The sequence below is a fragment of the Zosterops lateralis genome, assembly GCF_965231275.1.
Source record: "Zosterops lateralis genome assembly, chromosome: Z".
NCBI classification, from domain to species: Eukaryota; Metazoa; Chordata; class Aves; order Passeriformes; family Zosteropidae; genus Zosterops; species Zosterops lateralis.
Window position 1 is genome coordinate 18031851 of NC_139800.1, and position 20867 is coordinate 18052717.

Below are 20867 nucleotides of genomic sequence, written 5' to 3' on the forward strand. Positions count from 1 at the left end.
ACCCGCCGCCGGCCGTCGGTCGGTCCGTCGGTCCGTCAGTCCGTCCGCGGGAGCGGGAGCGGCCGGGCGGCGCTGGGGAGGGACGCGGTGTTGGGTTACCCCGGCCCGGCCCCGCCGCCGCCGCGGGGCCAGCGGGTGTCGCGGGGCTGCGCCGGCGGCCGCGCAGCCCACGGTATGTCGGGCCGGTGACTTCAGCCGGGAGATATTTGGAGGCTCCGCGGGGTCCGGTGCGGGGGGCCAGCGTGTGTTTGGGTCTGAAAGCGAATCAGCGGAGGGCGCGTCACTGCCAAAGGGCCCTATAAATCCATCTGCGGCGCCGAGTCGCCCTGGCAAAGCCCCCGCGTCCGCACGTCCGGCTCCGCGCTCGCTCCGTCCGCGAGAGCGGCGCCCCCCGCGCCCCCCCAGCCCGGGCAGCGCCCCGGCCCTCCCCACGCCGGCCCGGCTTCCCGCCGCGCTCCCGCTTGGATCTAAGCTTTCGCCGCGACGGGACCCCGCTCTGGAGGAGGAAGCCTCGCTGCTGCTGCTGCTACCGGCTCTACAAATCTCAGTGCCGGCCTCTGATTCTCACAGCAGGCTGAGGGCGGGGGGTGGTTTGATTTTTATTTTTTAATCGTTTTGCCCTTCCTTCCTCCACTGGGGTGGGGTTTTTTCTTGGTAGTCTTCTTTTTATTTTTTATCTTTTTTTTTTTTTTTTTTTCTTTTTTTTTTGTTTTTCTTTTTCTCCCGCCGTGGTGTGCGTGTCCGAGCGGTGCACGGCTCCCGGCAGTGCTGGACCAGCTGGCGTTACAGGAGCGCTGATGTCTTCATCTGACTCCCCGCAGTTGTTGATGGAGTGTCTTTCTCAGATTTCCAGGCAGGGTCCCAGTCGCAGCACCCAGCGCCAGCTCCGGCTGCCAGGCGGCGCTCCCCGCGGCTCGGGCCGCTCCCGGCGCTGCTGAGCGCGGCCCCCAGCCCGGGGCGGGCGGAGACCCCCGCGGCGCCGCTCCTGCCGCGGGCACAGCACCTGCGGCGGCGGGGGAGCCCGCCGGGACTGTGCTGCCGGCTCCCCGCTGCCTCCGTCCAGACCTGCGACCTTAAACCTCTTCCTCCGTACGTGTCCCCCTTCCCCCCGCCTTCGAGCAAAGAGGGTGCGGGCCATCGCACCCCGACCTGCCCGCATGAATCGGCCGGTCGGCCGGTCCACTCCGCGGCGTTAATGTCCATCTCGGGTCCGACGAGACCGGCTCAGAGGTGAGGGCGAGGATGGGTGCGCGGGGCAGGGCGGGGCGGGCGGGCGCTGTGTCCGGGGGCACCCGCAGCTCCCCGAACGCGACGAGGTGCGAAGGCAGCGGCCGGCGGAGAAGGCGCGCACCGAGCGGCGGCCGCGCCCTGAGCCCCGCCGCTGCACCGGGCCCTCCACGGTTCTCCCGGGCCGGACACTGCCCTGTGCCGCCGCCCGGGCCGGGCTGGGGGCATCTGTTACCCCGGGGCGGCGGGCGGGGGGCAGCCGGTACGTGCAGTGCCAGACTTGGGGCAGGGCGGCCGCGAAACGAGGAGAAGAAAAGAAAAAGGGAGAAGGGAAGGGAAAAGAAAGGATCGGTGAAAAAAAGAAAGAGAGAATGAAAGACTAGGGAAAGAGAAAAACACAAGGAGTAGGAAATGAGAAGGGAAGGGAAAAGAAGAAGAAAATTAGAGGGAGATGGAAACAAAGAGGAAAGGAAATAGGAAAGTGGAAGGAGAAAAGGAAAGGGAAAAGGAAATCTTGAAGTAAGGGGGAAGGGAAACAGAAGAGAGGAAGACAATAGAGAAAGGGGAAAGAATGGGGTAAAGGAAGAGTATAAGGAAATAGGGTGAGAAATGAAGATGAAAGGAAAAAGAAAATGAGAGAAAAAATTAAGAGGAAAGAGAGGACTGGATAGGGGAAGGGAAAGGGTGGAGGGAAGAAGAAAGAGAAAAGACAGACATGAAGGAAGGAGAAGAGAGGGAAAGGGAAAAGAAGGTTTGCTTGTAGCACATCAAGTGTGCACAGACCAGCATTCTAGATCAGCCCAGTCTTCCCTGGTCCAGCCTGAGAACAAGTGCCCTGGTGGTGCCCAGGTGCTTGACAGGCACGAGGTGACCTGCCTGCCAGCAAGCACAGAGTCCCACTCTCATGTCCCTGGAAACAGACTTCTGGGGCCTGCATGCCTGCCTTCCCCGGTGCAGCTTTCTCAGGCATAGAGGGACTGGAGCCCATCCTTGTGTTTCCCTCTCCCACACCACTCAGTCGCTGGGGAGAGCCCACCTCACTTGCTCTGGGTGCACGGGGAGCAGCAGGGGACAGCAACATCCACTGTCCTCAGGCCTGGCCTGGGTGAACCAGTGTGATCTGGGGTACCAGACTGCTTAGCTTTGTCTCAGGGCTGTCAGGGCTGGGTCGGGGCTGGGGGTACGTAGTAGCTAGGAGCTAACCCTGCCTCTCCTTTTTGTCAGGGGCCCGTGTTGGAAGGAGATCTAAGATGAAGTTATGGGATGTTGTGGCTGTCTGCGTGGTGCTGCTCAACACAGTCTCCACCTTGCCCCTGCCCACCGGTAAGACGCCTCCCAAGGGGTCCCCTTCAGTGGTAGAGGGACCTGAAGATGATCTCTCCCCCATCAGCCTGCTGCCTCCCTATGCTGTGCACAGTGACTGTAAGAAACATTCCCCTTTGTAGCAACTGCTGTCTGTCTTGCTAAACCTGCTTCCCTTTGCTCAGGTGTCAGGATGAGGAAAGGATCCCCCTACTTTGTGCCCCTATTTCTCCACAGGCAGTGTCATTGGCTTTGTTCTTGCTCGAGCAGCTCCAAACCTAGTCATTCTCCAAAGCTTTGGGTAGACAATTGCACCTGCCCACTGCAGCCCTGCCTTCCTGGCAGTCTTAGGATCCCTCTGGTTGAAAAACATGGGGAGGTGGGAAGTTTGTTGTATGTAGAGGAGCCGAGAGGAGGATCTGGTTCTCACCCCTCCCAGCACAGGCGCTGAAACTCCTTCCCCACTGCCTCAGCCTCCTCTCCCTGCTCCAACCTGTCAATGCAGTTATTCTCTGCCTGTAGTGGGCGCAAGTCCTGATGGAGGTTTGGCTCCGTGGTGGGAGGCACTGCACACATCCTGGAGTACTGCTGGGCTTCATTAAGTCCTCCTTGGATTCTGATCTTGAAATTAGTGTGTCCGCATGGAAATTTCCAGAAGAGTAGCCATGGCAGGGTTAGGAGCTTGATGCAGGGCAATCCACATGAACTAGCTCACAGCAAGACAATTTATAATCCAAATGACAGATAATAATGCCTTGTTGTTAATAAGTCCTGTACCTACAATAGCAGATACAGGATTTTCACAGTGAGTGTTATGTTAAGTCTGGTGGCTTTTTAAAGAGAGAGGTGATATGACTCAGTTAGAAGTGGTAGAATACTCGCATGAATAGTGGAGACATTCACTTAGCAAACACACAGACACAGTTTGGAGGTTGCTTCTTTTGCCCTTGCTCATCTCCCTCTCTGTTTAGCTCATTACGGGATGCAGACAGTATCCAGTAATTTGGATTCATTTCTATCTCCTTTTCTGGAGGCATGTCCTTTCCCTGTGCCTGCCACAGCTCCAGTCACAGGCAGCCGTGCTCTGGTTTCTCTGGGAGCAGCCAGGCTAACACAGTGTGGAGGCACTTTTAGAGCATTTGCTGTGACTTCACTTTGACCCCTCCCGAACACCCATCTCTTCCATACACACACATTTGTGTCCTTCCCCATTAAGTCTTCTCTCTTTCCTTCCCTTGCTAGTGTTTCCCCCTTGCTGGAATCTTGCCTAGGCTCCCGCCTCCGCATGTCCCAGCCTAGGCTCCTGCTGCTCACAGACTGGCAACCCTGACATCCTTTCAGCCCCTCCACACAGAGGGACTGGAAGTGTTTCTTCACAGGGCTCCAGCCTGCCAGGATCGTGGGGCTATCACACATGGTGGTCTTCTCCATGGCAAGCCATGTGGATAAGGGCTGTCCTACAAAAGCCAGTAATCAGCTTTTCAGGCCACTGTGCTGTTCCCCTCTGTACAGGCTTGCCGAGGTGCTGGTGGCAAGAAAAGCATTAGTGGGAAAGCATCATTAGTCAGTTTGTAGCTCTCAGGGTGGGAGAGCATTAATGCTCCATCTTTCCAGAGCGATAGTATTTGTACTATGCCTGCTTTTATCTTGAAACTACCTTCTGGGAATATGGTCCCCGGTAAGGCTGATTCCTCTACGGCAGCTCAAGGGGCTAGGCAGCAGTAGTGATTCTCTCAGTTCCTAGTATACAAAACGTCTCATCATTGTGTCTTCTTTTTTCCTTTCCTATGGATTGGATAAACAAGATGCAAGAAGAAAGACAACCTGTGTTTTACCTGAGCTATGGTAGTATCAATATTATCTCTGTTTCCAGCGTACGAGGGCTAAGACATGGGCTTAGCCACACAGAGCTCTGTGAAAGGTTATTGCCCAGGATAGTAATTTTAGAAAGGCAGTTTGATAGTTTGGTCTCAATTTTTTAACTGTGTATCACAAACAAATGGGCCTGGCTGCAAGGGCAAAGGAAGTAGTGCTGTTCTTCACATCAGAAATCGAGGAAAACCCAGGGTGTTCCTGTGGTCTTTGTATGGCAGCAGTTAATGCAACAATTGAGTCTGAAAGTTAGAAATTCATCTCTATGTTGCCAAGTCAGATGAGACCTGCAGAAAGGTGACTGTAAGAGAGCAGTGAGGTACTCTGGTGAACTTTTGTGCTGTTTGTAATTGATTTAAAAGTGTGTGGTGTCTGGAGAGCAGTCTGCCAACAGGCTATGAGGCTGATCCTACCCAGGCACATCACTGCCTTCCTGCCGCAGCAGGCACTTTGTTCATATCACTCCCACCGGTATCTTTGACATATTTGTTATCTCCGCTTACAATTTGGTGCCATGCACCCTTCAGCACATGAAAGACATGGAACCAGGTATGCAAGAGGCATCAGTTTCTACACCATATAGATTTCCCTTTCCATTTGGAGGTTTCTTTCACCGTCAGAGCACTATGTGCCACGAGCATGGAGGTGTGCTTTCAGCTCCCTGGTGTCTGCTGGTGAACCTGCTATGTATTCACATCTCTGGGGATGCTGGTGGTCAGCTGCTTTGCTGAGGGCTTTTGCAGGAGACAGCTCACAAAGTGGTGGGAGCACCATCATTTCCTGTGTTGCCTGGTATGCATAGTGTGTGGGTCCTGAGGAGGACTGGGTGGTGTGTGCATTCAGACACATACACTGCTATCCCCTCAAGCAATTCCTTTGCAGGCTGACTGTATCCATTTTGCTCCAAGGTCCACTCCAGAGAAGTTGAGTCTCCCATGCACCAATTGCATCAGAGTTTAGTAGAATTGTGAGATCAAATCCACTCCTAAGGGCAGGCCAAAGAGCCTGCTGGAGAACAGATCTGTTTCCAAGCCTCTTGACACCTTTCTGTATTTTCATTTGATGAGATTGCTTTCTCTGCAAAGTACTCTGAAGTCACCTGATGTTACCCCATTCCTTTCAGGCTGGCTTGAAACCTTTCTTCATTCCAGGTTCCAGGCAGGATTTTAACCTCCTGGGCTGATCAGGTGTAATGTGCTGACCTTTGCTGTTCAGGGCAGTAATCAGAGATGGCAGAGGGTGCTAGCAATTGGCATCTTCTACATTTTTAATTGGACTGGAGGCTGGACTATCCTCCAGAAATACAGTGCATTGGAGATGAATCCAGTATTTGTAGGTGTTTTGGATCAATATTCATGAGATAGCTTATTACACAGACACACACACACGCGCACACACACACATAAAAAAATAAAAATAAAATAGAATAAAATAAAATAATAATAATAATAAAAAAGTAGTTTGTAACCATTTCATTGTTTCCCTTATGCTAAAATCCTCTCGGGGAAGAACACTATTAGCTTAAATACCAAATGCAAGTAGAACAAATATAAACCGCAGTATTATAAACTAAATACTAAGTCAGCAGCCTCAGAAACATGACAGTGCAGAGGGAGCCAAACACTTGTTTGCATTATACACAGTCCCCAGTGAATACATCTTGTAACTGCTTGCTGTTGGATGCACAAAATCAACATATACATGAGGACTGGAGTGTCCTAAAATCCATGATATGTTTATTCTTTTGATCAAGTGAGAACCTTTACTAAGAACTAGTGGTAAGCAGGTAGATCCCATCTCCCCATGGGATTTTTCCCTCCTAATAAGAGGAAAAGATAGGTTTTTGCATCATGCTGTCTGAGTTACTCTCCAGCTACTGAATAGTAATTCACTGTTGGAGTTCATTTGGTATATGCTGTCACACACCATCATATGTGTGTATTATATCTCTGTTAAAAATCCTTCTTACCCCTGCTAATGTGTATTTAATGTTAAGTTACTGCTTTTAGCTGCAACTTTATCAACTAATATGGAAAGTATCTAGAAAAAATAATGGTATGGTAGGGCTCTTTAGGGCAAAAAGCAGTATTTAATTATGCTTCCAGCTGAATGCATTTTGTGCCCTACAATATTTATTAGGCCCATTCAATGCCACAAACTAAAACTCTCATGTTTCTGCCCAGGCTTTCCTGCTCAGCACACTTACAGTGTGGCACATGTGCTTTGGCCTAAGACACCCAGGAGCTGCAGAGGTAACCTGCCCTGCACAGTAAACTCAGTCCATCTGGGAGGTATCAGCCACACTGAGCAGGTGCCACCCTGTGTCATCTGATCTGTATGTGCCCAGCACAGCCAGGCATTCAGAAATCCCAAGCATTCAGATTGGTTCATTCATGGGCAAAAAGAGAAGGAAACCAGGCAGATGTGGTTAAAGCCAGAGGCATGCAGCCCTAGGAGCAAATTCTTCTGCAGTCTCAGGTACTAATACTGAATATAAACCGATGAAGACCACTTTGTGATTTAAAGAAAAAAGTTCTGAATTGCACAATAATAAAGTTCTATTCTCGTTTTGAGTTATCCTTTGCTGAACATCTTAGTTCTTTGCTGCTTTTCAATTTAGGGACCTCAAAAAATTGCTGGTGAACCTGCGGATGCTGTTGGATATTTTGCAGGTGTTTATTGACAAATAAGTGGACATACTTTTTTTGTCATCTTTCATAAATCTCTTCAGTGTATTTTAAAAATCCCCATGTTCAGAGTTTGCAGATGGAGCTTCAAAACATTCCTTGAAAAGCTGAACACTTCAGTTGTGTTAAGTATTCATCAGACTGTTACTGAATTTAGTGGGAGAGGCACTGTTTGTCCACTAGCAGGAGATCCTCAGACTGATGGGTTGTAGTGTCTCTTTAAATTATACTGTTCCCGGTTAATACTGCAAAAATCATTTTAAAAGCAGTTTTAAAATAATTAAAATCACAAAGGCTTGGAGATGCCGTTTTGGTCATCAAGTCCCACCCTGCCACAATTGCAGATGTTCAGAAGTGAACATCTAGTGCAAATACCCAGCTTTCATTCCACCCCCCCCACACTATCCAGAGATTGCAGCATAGAACTTGTAGTATGTAGGCCAAACCCTACATAACTGCATTTGTTGTTGATTCCCATATTTCTGACGTAGTAAGTCAATAAGTAGAAATAAACAAGGAATACAAAATACTGCAGCATAACCATGCTCAGGATCATCAGACATCTAAATAGGCCACTGACACATTAGTGCTGGTAGAGTGGTTAGCACTGCAGAGTGGTCATTTTTTACAAAACCAGCTCAGTTTCTGATCAAGTAATATCCTTTGGTAAAGAGAACCACAGAAAAAAATTCAGTTCTTGGAATTTCAATCACGATTACAAAGAGAAGAAAGAAAATAAGATCAAAAATACTTACTTGAGACACCTGCAAATAAAATATTAAGACACAAAATACATATTAGAATACGTTTTAAGATCAAGGACTTAGAATTGATTTTGTGAGGTATTTCATGTAGTAGTATTTTTTTTAAGGAATAAAGCCACTTGTATGACCTAGCAGAAGTTTATGCGCGATGTATTATATGTAACTTAAACTGAAACCTGCAGGTACATTTCTTTGGAGTCTTTGGGACTTGTGCAAATACTTTAAAAATTATTGGGCAGGAATATTCTTCAAAATAAGCAAACACTGAAATCCGTGTATGTATTTTCCTATGTGGTGGCTGGGCAGTGTTACAGCAGTATACAAAAAAAGGTGTGGTGGCCACGCTTTTAGAAATAACCTGGTCAGATCCCCTTTAAAAAACAAGCTATGTACAAACATCTGGACTATCTCTGCTTCCATCCAAAGCATATATGATTTCTTTGCAAAATCAGCCATTACTTAGGAAAATTCTGAAGGGAGGTAGCAGTTAGGAAGGACCTTGCTCCTCAGTACAGATCAGCTCTGTCTGGCAAGTGCCAGTCCACACTTCCCAGCATGAGCTCTTCTGCAGTGGAGTACATGCAACTGCCCTAGAGCCCGGGACTGATTATTGTAACAATAAAAATTTTCAACAGGCAGTATTAAAACTTTCTGTATTATTCCTTTTGTAAACACATTGAAATGCAGGCAACTGAAAGGCAACAATGAAAGATCATGTGTTATTTATAGATCAGCTCAAAGCTGATAGCAGCAGAGACTGCCACAAGAGAAACATCAGCCAAGATTTTGCCTGGACTGCTCTGCCAGTCTATGGCCACAGGGAAGAGACTGAGTTAAGGTTCCTTTTGAGTCTGGTCTTCCTGCTTTGCTACATGTGTTCATTGGAGATGCTTCTAAAACCCAATGGGAGATGCAGCATAAGAGCACAGGCAGCCCAGTAACAGCTGATGTTATTGATTTAGGTGTGCTCTTTCCCTTCAGTGAACTGTTACTAAAGAGGGGCTGAGTTACAGTTGTGGGGTTTTAGTGATGTCATAAGAGAGAGAGCTGGGCTGGATCATTTCTACAACAGGGATAGTGAAGAAAATACCATCCATTATTTGGATGGATTAATCGAGTATCCATTAATGGAGTATTTCCTGCATTAAAACCTGTTTGCTTGTCTATTAGTGGGCTGCATACTTTCTTGCTAACAGATTGCAGGTTTCGGGTCTTGCTCATATATACTCCTCCAAAGCTCTCACAGGATTTGAGGTGCTAGCTTAACCAAATATTAGTTGTAAACCTAGGTTTTACTGGGAAGCTGGGTATTTACTCAACATGGTATGGATGTGGAAGGGTAGCAGATTTAGTGAGGAGTCAACAGGCATGTGTCTTACCCAGGTTTAGCTCCTGCTGAAGTCAGTGGCTTCAGGCAGGGTACTGGCACTTTTTCTATCTTCCCCTTTTACACTCTTTATACTTTAACTTCTTCTAATTCAGTGGAGATGCTCTGAGGGTGCTCACGTACCCACGACCCCATAGGATAGGGTCGTGGTGCAGATGGGCTCCTGGCAGCTGCTGCAGGAGGTGCCACAAAATCTCAGGTGCAACTGCTGAAAAGCTGACTGCTCTGTGGTGCTGAGAGCTGGTGATTCAAAGCTCTGTGCCAGAGGCAAGACTGCATCCTCCTGTTACTCCTCTGCTCCTTGGCTGCTGGGTGAGACGTTCCTCTGCCCACCCCAGAGAGGGCAGAGGTGGGGGTGGGCAGAGGAGGGCAGCCCACCAGCAGGCAGGGTTCCATGAGCAACCTGCCTGGACCAGGTGAAGAACAAGAAACTCCCATCAGCAGGTCAGCTCATGACTTCCTCTACTTCACACAGTTCTTCTGATGTTGCTGTTTCCCCCTGCTCTCAGGGACTTCCCACATGGGCAACAACTGTGGTGCTCCTGTTGTCTCCCTCCTTTCCTCCTCTGTTGGGAACCAGCATTTCTACCTGACAGAATGCAAGCAAAGGACAGAAAGGGAGACACTGTCAAGCATGGCAGGGTGAAAATATAAAGGACTCTGGATTCATCGTTATGACCAATACATAGGAAACTGCAGGGTTAGCTACTGAGCTACAAACACGTAACTTGACTGATCCGTCAGGAGCAAGAACACCAGTAAGGTCAATCCTGTGCCATTCACCAGTGTTGCCTCATCATACCTGACGGGTGCAAGTGGCCCTGGCGTAACCCACCAGGTTATTTAGCACTTGCCTTAATGAAAGACAAGTGACACCAGGGAGAGGCTCCATTTCTAAGGGGTGTCTGAGTCTGAGGGGAACCACACCATGGGCTGGGAGTGAGGTGATACAGAACTGTATTAAACATTTAAGGATGAGCTGACCCTGGTTTGTTTGAAGCTCTGTTTCCTAATGGATACAACCAGCAGGTTCCCATTTCACTCTTGATCCCATGAGTTTTCAGGCAAGGCTTGAAAGCAGACTCATGTCTCAGAGAGGTGATATTTTAATTGTTTAAATACCAAAAATGTTTCAGCATACTATTTTTAACACTGGCCTTCACTTAGATGCTTTCATATAATATTCCTTGTCTTTTTATAAAAAGTATTTCGTTTTCAATAAAATAAATGGTTTATCCCACCACAGTTGCTATTTTCTCACTTTGTAAAGCAGAATGATCATCACATCAGTATTTTTAACCTGGATAAGGTTGCACTTCCTCAAACAAATTGCTCTAGATCTCTCCTAACATATGTCTCTGTGGTGTGAGATGAAGGCATTCTGTGTCCAGATAGGCCACATCCACTATAATAGGCACCTGAAAACAGTACTGCAAAGCAAGCTAAATATTTTTTAAAATATTGAATCATAATTATGAATTAAAGTAATCATTTGACTGTGAAGGTCCCAGATTGAAGTACCAGAACTGTTTTTGAAAAGGGGCCACTTAACCCTAATTCAAATCTGGATCTAAATTTTCTAAATATTGCTTATCATTACAATGAGTGGGTCTAAAGCCCTAGAACTTTGAAATCATACTTCAGGGTCTGATACTGTTGTTTGAACTTCTCTAATTGAAATACTGTGCTCAAGCAAAATAATTTAGTTAAGTGTTTGGTCTAATGTTTTGATGTGATAGCTATACACTGTCAAAAATGCAGGCATAAAACTACATTCTTAAAGTAAAATCTAATTTTATAATGTTTAATATACCTTTTGTGACTTCTGTTAGATTACTTTAGTTCAGGGTTTGTAAAGTGCCAAAAGATGTGGCAGTAATGTGATTATATTTTCCTGAGGTCACTATGGAAAGCTATTCTATAAAGGAGTTTCAAATAACTTGAGATGTCAAGTTCTATGAGGTTGAAAAAAAAAAAAGGAAAACCCATCTATATAAATTATTATTCTGCTATATACAGGGTTTCAGCTTTTCTTGTATGCCATAAGAGACAGCATGGTTAGAAGAGACTGTAGTTAGTATTTTAAATCCATAACCAGGCACCAAAAGAAGAAACTGGATTTTTATCTCAAAAATTAAGATCCAAACCATCAGTTAGTGATCAGGTACAAGCTGAGTATTCCTTGCTGAACCATGCTAGGTTGCTGCCATTGTGGGTGAGGGACTATTTGGCTTTAAAATGAACATGTTCATAGTGAAATCAAATTAATAGAGTTTTATTTACAAAATGCAATTGTGAACACATTTGAACAGACTGAAATAAATTGTCTGGTTTTACTTAATGGGGGCTGTTTTTTCAATAATGGGACTAGTTTGGTATTAATATCCATTTAGACAGGTTTCATGTAGGAGTCTATCAGAACACTGTATATTTTATTCTTCTAGAAACCACAGGGATCAGATCCCAGTCCTGCTGTCACATGGTGTTTCTAATTAAATGGAAATGCAAAGATAGGTTATAGGGAATTGCAGTGGGGAAGATGCCCATAGGAAGGCACACTTCCCTGCACGCCCAAAGCAGAAGTCAGGACTGGATTTCTCTAGAGGCCAATGGGGAGTGCCATGGCTCTTTGGCTGCAGGATCCTTCACTCATGCATGCTGCCAGCTCTTCTTCTGACCAGGGGACAGAAACTCTGCTTGGGGGAAGGCAGGTCAAAACTTCAGGTTCCAGAGGACATCAGTGAGGCAAGAATTTCAGTTTGCATTACAGAGGGATGTTCCAAACCTAGGAGGCTATGATCTGACTGTGCCCTGAGTGTTTAGAAAACAAGCAAACAGCTCACAAACAACAAGCAGACGACGCAAATACTGTGTTTGGTGGGGTTTGTTGGTTGGTTGGTTTGGGTTTTAAATTTTGTTTTTTAAATGTCTCACTCCCTCTGCTGAAGGTGTTCACCAGCTCTGCCCCCAGCCTGATCACTCTGCTAGATTCCTATTTATATTATATTAGTCTTGTGACATTTCTTTCTTTCTTTCTTTCTTTCTTTCTTTCTTTCTTTCTTTCTTTCTTTCTTTCTTTCTTTCTCTCCTTTTTTATTAATTTTTCTAGTTATGTGAAAAAATACTCACAGATCAAGAGCGCTTGTTCAGCTGGACAAGGGAGATAGAGAAGGTGCTCAGAGGCACACTGGCACGTGGACTGTCATCAATACCCAACAGTCATGGTTCTCTGGCCCTGGAAAACAAACTTGTACTTTTGTTGCAACCATAGGAAAATGCTCTGCCTGTTCCTGCCTGGGTGGTCAGGTCCTTGGCATGGTAGGGAAAGAGGGAGCATGAAAAGGAGCTGCAGGAGAGTGAGTTGAGCTCAGCAGGACACACATGGTGGATGCAGTTCCTACAAGCCCTTCTGCCTGCCCCAGCACCTGCTGCAGGGATGCTGGGCAGGGGTGACACACAAACACTTGCACGTGCCTGCACACAGTCTGCCTCCAAGGGACTTCATCAGGGTCAGTCAGGAAACAGCTTTGAGAATTGTGGCATAAAACCCAAACAAAACCTTGTGACTTCACACCACGATCTCTTGTGAGAGATCATGGCACCACAGTTTATGTGGTGAGGTTCAGCCCATCACACTCGACCAGTGGAGTCTGTGAGCCTTTCTCCCACACTCTGAGCAAGACACAAAGAGACCCTGTGTTCTCTAAGGGAGGATTTCACTTTAGGAGGACATATATTCCTTTTCTTTGAGAAACACCTGTTTTGAGGTGCATCACATGTGCAAGACAACCTTTGCAAAACTATATTGAGCACATACTGCTCTGGGCTATCCTGTCCTATCCCATCCTGTCCTGTCCTAGGTGGCTTTCAATTTTTAATTCTAATTTCTTCACACCCTGGAGCTTGGGACTGGGGGCTACTCCTCAGAGATCTTTGCTGCTTGAATGCCATAATATCCCAGCCTTTTCTGCTGGCACATTGCAGAACGTGACAGGCATCTGTCATGTGTTCTCTCAGTTTTTCCAGCAGAAGGCAAGTGTTGTCAGTAAACTAGTTTGTTTTGAAAAAATATGTGTATATGTGTGTGTATAATTAGTCATATTTGTGTGTGTGTATGTGCAAATGAAGCATATATACACACACATGCAAAATGTGTATCTGCTCCTTGCAGGGGTGTGAAATCCCCCCAGCACACTCTGTCTGCTGCACGATCAAGTCAGCACAGTCCATGCAGTCTGAGAGAAGCAAAGATGCTGTGAGACTATAAACATTTTCTAAACAACTTTGCAGACAGAAGGGTAACAAAGTACCCCTGTATCAAACAGCTTTTTTCAGCTTACAAACCAGCACTACATGCTAAGGCAGCCCCTATGAGTGTACTGATGTTCTCTGGCCACAGCTCAGCTCAGTTACCCCCATTGCCCCCAGCAGAACTTAAAACAATGCAGAGACCAAACGAGTGCTCAGCATGTGGTGTCTGTGGTGCAGAGAGGTCTCAGCATCCCTGGAGTACATCTACCAAGTGCCCATCAGGATGGGAACATCCTGCAGTCAGTCTTCTCCACCTTCCCTTCTGTCTACTAGCCTTTTACGGAGTTTAGCCCTTGGTCAGGGGTTATTGCTTATTCATGTATGATGTCTGGTGGTAGTTTCCTCAGCACTTACCTCTAGTGCCTTGTTTCAATCCATCATGCCTGGTGTCAATGTTGGTGTTTCCACTTGACTGCTCTGGGTCCTATTTCAGCAGTTTTTCACAGCATTTTATTTCAGGCTCTAAGTCTTCACACCCATATTTGTTGGACAGCTGAATATCCCTACTGAGTCATGACTGGCACCTCAGCACAGGGCTAGGACAAATCTCCCTTCACTCCTGGTTGTCAGTCCTTCCTCCAGACCCCTGTGACCCATTTCTAGTGACTGCTTGTAGTCATACTGATGACTGATTTATTAAGCAGCAGAAAATTAGCTGATTGCAAGGATTGGAGCTGTTGCTAAGACTGTTAATTTATGGGAGCAAGCTTGGGGTACCTTGGCAGTGCCTTGGAAGCTGCCAAAAGAAATTGCTGCATTGCTCATAACCAGTTTGGGGTTCTGCAGGCAGAGGCAAATGTTGCTTACAGAAACTTGCAAGGTGCTATTGTGTGGATGTGATGTACCCATATAGCCTGTAACAGCACATGTAGTTTAGGTGGGCAGACAGTGACCAGGATCAAGAGGACCTGCAATTTTCTCAAGGGGAGCTCTGTGCCCACTGTTTTCACCAGTTTCCTACAATCACCCACAGGCCTTTTGTCTCATTCAGTGAAGTAATCTCCAAATATTGCAGGAGTCTTAATGGTAGATTTGGATGTCTGCATGGGTTAGTTTCCAATTCTCTGGGCCAAAGAGAATGTCCACGCTGGAGGCAGGAAATTGGAATTCATCTTACTAGTAGTGCTGGCATTCCTCCCAGTAAGTCTCCAAAATATATTCTGGTGTGGCAGTAGGGGATGAGCAGAGCAGGGATCCCCAGCTCCATTAGACACTTGGAACACTTCTTGCACAGTTCATGTTAGAGCCTTAGTGAGATGAGCAGGATCAGTCATGCTGGCAATGACCCCATTTTCTGGGTGCAGCTAGTCTGTGTGTGTAGGTAGGATTTCTCTAACTGGATATGCTGTTGGTTTGATTATATGGTCTACTTTTTGCCCTATTGCTTCCACCTTCTGCAAGGTTGACAGTGCATGTCTATATCACCAGCATTGCATGGGGCTCTTTAGTGGTGTTTACTTTCCTCAACTTGAAATATCACAGGCCACTTGCAGTGCAGAAGGCTCTCAGTGGCATTACCTCCCTTGGTGCAGCTGGGGTAGGGATCACACATGAACCAGGCTAGACCTCAGCATGTGCTTTTAGCAGGAACACAGTCCACCACAGGGGCCGGTCCTCCTATCTACTACCCTCCAGGGTTTAGTTGGCAGAACAGTGCTTGAGCCCTGTGTAGCTGTTTGATTGTTGTTTAGCCAAAGTGCACCCCTGCCTGTAGCACTCTCACAGGGGTAGATGGTATTTTTGGCCCTCAATTGTAAGCCATTTAAAAATTATGTGCCCCATTGGATTATCTCTTCAGTTAATCCACAGTTTTGTTTCTCCCTTCTTAGGAAAGGGACACTTAACACCTCTCGCTGCACTAGCAGTATGCCAGGCTTGAGATAAGTATAAGGCTGAAGGTTGCAGACAATATTCTCTACATATAGGTTGGCTTTCCCTGTAACTATCTACTGTCCCCCTAATGCAGGTTGATCACCGCATTAATTTTGTTAAGCCCTTGTATGTTTCCTTACCTCTGTGTTTCACTCTCCATAGCCAAGGTCTCATTGCATCATACAGTTGGTACAAAGGTTGGGATAGGAATACATGCAAGAGGTATGGACTGGAGTAGTCACAGTAGTATGAGAGGAGGGCAGTTGAAGGTCAGAGTGGAGAAGGGCACTTCTAAAGCCATCTCCCCAGAGCTACATCCTTCTCTTACTTGGTTATAGACTAAGAAACATAGTTTCTGTGTAGGAAATCTAGAAACTACTCAATCCTAAGCAGCAAGTGCCTTCTACCAGCAGCTTTCCATCGGTATCTGTGTCAGAGGCCAGTTTGTACTTCAGCAGTGGGGATTTTGTGAGATCCCTCATGTGGGTTATCTCTTTTAACTGAGTCTAGAAAGATGTCTAGCCTTTGCTGCTTTAAAGGAACATAGCTTGCCCATCAGCTGGACCTGGTTCTTACTCAGTAAGGCAGTGTTTGTATAGACTAGGCAGGCCAGGCTGTTCTGCCAAGGAGCTGGTTGGTGCATCCAGTGGACACATCCAAGCAACTCCCTCCAGTAGGTATGGCTCACAGTGGGGATTTCAGTACCTGCTACAGAGATAGAGGAGTGCAAGAAAGGTGTACTTACCATTGGTGTCACAGGAATATGTGGCTGGGTGCAGGGTCCTGCCTTGTTTAGGTTCCACATAGCTGTATACCTAGCAGCCATCCCTCCTTAATGTCTTTGCACATGAACGCTGTCTCTGAGATTGTTATTTTTAGCATGGGTATCTGTAAAAAAAAATGTAATTCACCTTTTTTGGTTCCAAACTCTACAGTTTATCGCACCCTGTTTGCTTTGTATCACACTCATGATATGGAGGTACAAGATTTCCAGCCTCCATTACTCTTTTACCAGTCTAAACTATTTTGCTGGATCCATCCATCAAAAGACATATCCTTCTGATCATCACTATTTTGTCTCAGAGGGAGGTCTCTAGGATGTGGCTACTTCAGGCAGCGGTCCCTGTTCCTGCTTATGTGCAGATGCTCTCTATTTCAGCAAGATTTTGCACTGGCAGAGTTAGGACTCTGCTGCTCCCCATCTCCTCTGTGTTTGGTGCTTCTATTGAGGATATGAGGGTGCACTTTTGCTAGGTAGTGGGGGGTAGTCTCATGCCTTCCTATGTCCTATTAACAGAGTCCATGCCACCCTGTTTGAGATGGTGCTACCTTGCCACCGATTTGGGTTCCTGTCTTATGATGCTCATTTTCTGTTGGAAGGGAGACGATTTACTCATGCTATGGGGCTCTGTCCATACAAAGACTAGAATGGAGTAGAAGAGTATTTTCTGTTGGAAGGGGCATAAAACAATCATTAGGACAATGTGGTGCTGAGCCTTTTCTCTAAGGAGCTGTTCCTATCTCAGCACCTCACTGAGTGGGACCTTTTGTGGAAGTACCAACTCCTGATGGGTTGCACTGCTCTGGATATTGCCTCTCCCAATGTTTGGTGTTCACAGGTAGGAGTATTGGAGTAGTATTGGAGTATTGGAGACAGACTTCCTGTATGCACAAGGCTGGTGTGACACTGGCCTATACTGTGTTGTGTTTTAGCAGTTAGGTACAGAAAGGAGCATTATCTTAGGACTTACTGAAAAGGAAGAAGTCTTAATTTTTGTCACAATAAATATGAAAAGAAAAATCTTAATGTTGCAATGTAGTTTATATGTTTAAGATACAGTCATTAATAAAGTGGTGTAAGGGCATCCACACACAGGGTCCTGACAGCCTGACTCTCCATTGGTTCTCCTTGTTCACTAAAGCAGGTAATTTTGAGGGATTTAGTCCATGGGAAGATTAAAGATCTTAGAATGCATTTTTTTCCCAAATCATGAAGAAATGGCAAAATTTGGGACCATTTCAGAACACATTTAATTTCACTCTTCTTGAAGAGGTTCATTCTGCTAGTATCAAAACATTTAATTGACTTCATCATATAATTTACTTGAATAATTCATCAGTGACATATCAAATGATAAATTAAATAAACTAAAAATTAAATTTTTGTGAAAGGAGAATGCATTAATAATATTTCCCTAGAAAATTAACATAATACTTCCATTCTGACCTATTTCTACTCATTGTGAACAGCATCTTGTGATACAAAACACATGAAAAAAATTTCAAAAGCTATAAAAATAATTATCCCCTAGAAGCAGGAAAAATCCAGGCATTCATCCAGGAATAATATCTCAGCCTGGTACCCCAGGAAATCCTCCTTCTGTCATGCACAAAAACCTTATTGACAGGTGGCTTTGGCAATACTAACTGCTACTGGTGTGAAAAGAAAATAATTAACAACTATAATCACAAAATTGTTTTAAAGAAACCTCTTCCTGTTGCTGCTTTGCTGGGAAGAGTCTGTATAACCTCTTTACAGTGGCTTCATCTACTTCTTAACTAATATTCATATCATGACATGTTTTCCTTCCCTCTATTTCCACAGGGCTCATTCAATATTAAAAGATGTGCTGAAATGCTATCAAGCATTAGTAGACACACACAGAAATACAAATATGTCTCATTTATCTTTCCCCAAATGAGTTTCTGTGATTATCTAAACCATTCCAAATTCTCCTTGATTTCTGAGGCATGTGTTCTGAAGTGATGGGCAGGAAAGCTTGCACGTGCATATTTTTGAGCTGTAAATGGACAAACTTCATGATAACTGACATATGACGAAGCTTTATCTCTCTTTCCCAAACAGCTAATATGCCAGAGGATTATCCAGATCAGTTTGATGAGGTAGTGGACTTTATTCAAGCCACTATTAAAAGACTAAGGAGGTCACCAGATAAACAGAATCCGATTTTTTCTAGGCGGGAGAGAAACCGTCAAAATGCACCCACAAACACAGAGAATTCCAACAAAAAAGGAAGGAGGAATCAAAAGGGCAAAAATCGAGGATGTGTCTTAACAGAAATACATTTAAATGTGACCGACTTGGATTTGGGATATGAAACCAAAGAAGAGCTAATTTTCCGGTATTGCAGTGGATCTTGTGATGCAGCTGAGACCACCTATGACAAAATTTTAAAAAACTTAACCAGAAAGAAAAAACTGGTCACTGACAAAGTGAGGCAAGCCTGTTGCAGACCCACAGCCTTTGATGATGACCTGTCCTTTTTGGATGATAACCTGGTTTACCACATACTGAAAAAACATTCCGCAAAAAGGTGTGGATGCGTCTGACAGCTGCGTGCCAAGGCGGCACCAGTTTTCCATTCCTGCTACGCTGCAAAGAGAGGGACCAAGGTTCCCAGGGAAGTGTCTGCTCCCAGTGGAGGACAAAGGACCAAGAACACAGAATGAGGAGCCATGAAAGCCTGGGGATAAGGAGGCATGTGGCAGAGTAGAAGGATGGAAACTTCTGATGTCCTATGGGGATTTAGATAAAAGCTCAGGTGGAGATGATGATGGATGGATGATGTGCACGCTATCTTTCCTGTTTGACTCAGTCCACCATCAGTGAGACTCAATCCATGAGGAACGTGCTTAAAAACACAACCCTGCCATACCACGCTGTGTTGTAGTTATGCCATGATGTATCAATTATACCAAGAAGCTTAGCTAAGAAGTAGCTTAGGAGTACCTTACTAATCCCCCATGCCCTCAGCTCTACTGAAAGACACATTGTGCTACTGCTCACTGGAGAGCAGTTCCTGAGTGCTTAGGACAACTCCTAAGCTATAAGATTACCCTTGTAAGTAAGATGATATTCGGCAAGTATCAAAATGACCAGGCTCTAGTTCTTATGAAGCAAAACAGTTACTGGCTAAGTTTGGTTATTTCCATCTTGTGTTTCTTCAAAATGAGTGCAGGATTTAGTTCTGCTACCTGTGAAAACAAGTTGAGTTTTTAAGCACTTCTTCCTAGTACAGTAACAGAAATAACGAGCCCAGCCTACACAATATGCGTTTCTTTAGGTTTACAGAGGACTAACGTCACTTGCATAACATTTCTATTTGGTCATTGTGATAGAGAGAGACTACTTGATGCAATGCATCCCTTCAGAGACATAAGTATACAGAAGATATTTATTGAGATTAAGTTATTGTTATTTATTGCAGTTCAGTAATGAGTCTCCTTATTTATTAAAGTGTCTTTCAAAGGTGCCAAAGTAGATGGCACTTGGGGATATAGAGAGACAAAGACGTTGGGAACAACGGTCCATGCTTTTGATTGAAAATGTTAACTTGAATGCAAAAAATCACTTACTTTACCTTTTTTCTTTTAAAAAAAAATCTTGATTATGTTCACAAAAGGTAGTGCTGAAGCCTGCAGCCCTTATTCCTGTCACTAAGCCTTTTGAAAATTACTGCTGTAAGTTATACTTGTGCAGGAGCAGCAATGGCTCTGGACAAGTGAGGGTCGCAGGACTTGGCTCAACATTAGCAATTTGTTAGAAAAACTAATTTTAGTCATATTTTAAATGTAGCCACATTTTTTTCCTCACAATTTATGCCAACTGACCTCATATAACTATTGACAAATGGAAAATAATCACATTTAGCCTTATAATTTCTAGTTATATTTATTTAAGCTTTTCCTTCCGTACTTCCATATAGAAGAGGTTAAATCCCTCTTACTAGTTAGCCCTGGATTTAATATAGCCTGCAAGTAAACAGTTGTGTTAAATAACCAGAGTGTTTTGTATAATTTGCTGAAACATTACAGGAACATACCCATGCAGCAGAACAGTCCAACTTTCCTTAGGAGGAGGGAGTTTGTACAGCAAAGGTGTTTGTACGTGACCGCTAACACAAGCTCTCATTCTGGAGACATTTTTCCCAAAGGAGCAGGAGTGCAGGTCACTAGACATACCTGACAACCAGTGAAGCATCAACTCCCACAAAAGCAACATGAAAAAAAATCCTGATTGAAAACTATGGTCCAACCTTTTATCTCATGCGTGTAATGGCTCTCCGTACTCATTTTGCCCTGGGCCCCTTAGGGCACCACTGAAGAAGGGTCTAGAGGTCAAAAAAGTCCAGAACAGGCATAGAAAGATGTACCAAGTGTATGGCATATAATTCATCCCCAACTTCTGCCACTTTTCTGGGCGGAGGGAGATAGCCCTGGAGAACCACCCGGGGGTCTGTTTTCACACTGCCATGGGTACACCGTGCCCTCCATGCTGCTCAGGGGTGGTGACACCACCACACTGGCACGATGTGGGCACTGAACGCCTGCCAGGTGGAGGGCCAGCTGCACTGCCAGGCAGCTGATGGATGACAGCGCTCAGAGCTGTTGTTCCCCTTGCCCCAGCTGATGAAAACTCGCCTC

The 20867-nt window shown here is 45.5% G+C and overlaps 1 protein-coding gene across 1 annotated transcript; it reads left to right on the forward strand.

Moving 5' to 3' along the window:
- Positions 1-2461: 2461 nt before the first annotated feature.
- On the forward strand, positions 2462-20100 carry GDNF (glial cell derived neurotrophic factor). Its single transcript, XM_083883808.1, has 2 exons — positions 2462-2550; positions 18289-20100. The coding sequence occupies exons 1-2, from the start codon at positions 2478-2480 to the stop codon at positions 18771-18773; spliced, it is 558 nt and encodes a 185-aa protein (XP_083739934.1). The 5' UTR covers positions 2462-2477; the 3' UTR covers positions 18774-20100.
- Positions 20101-20867: the final 767 nt, after the last annotated feature.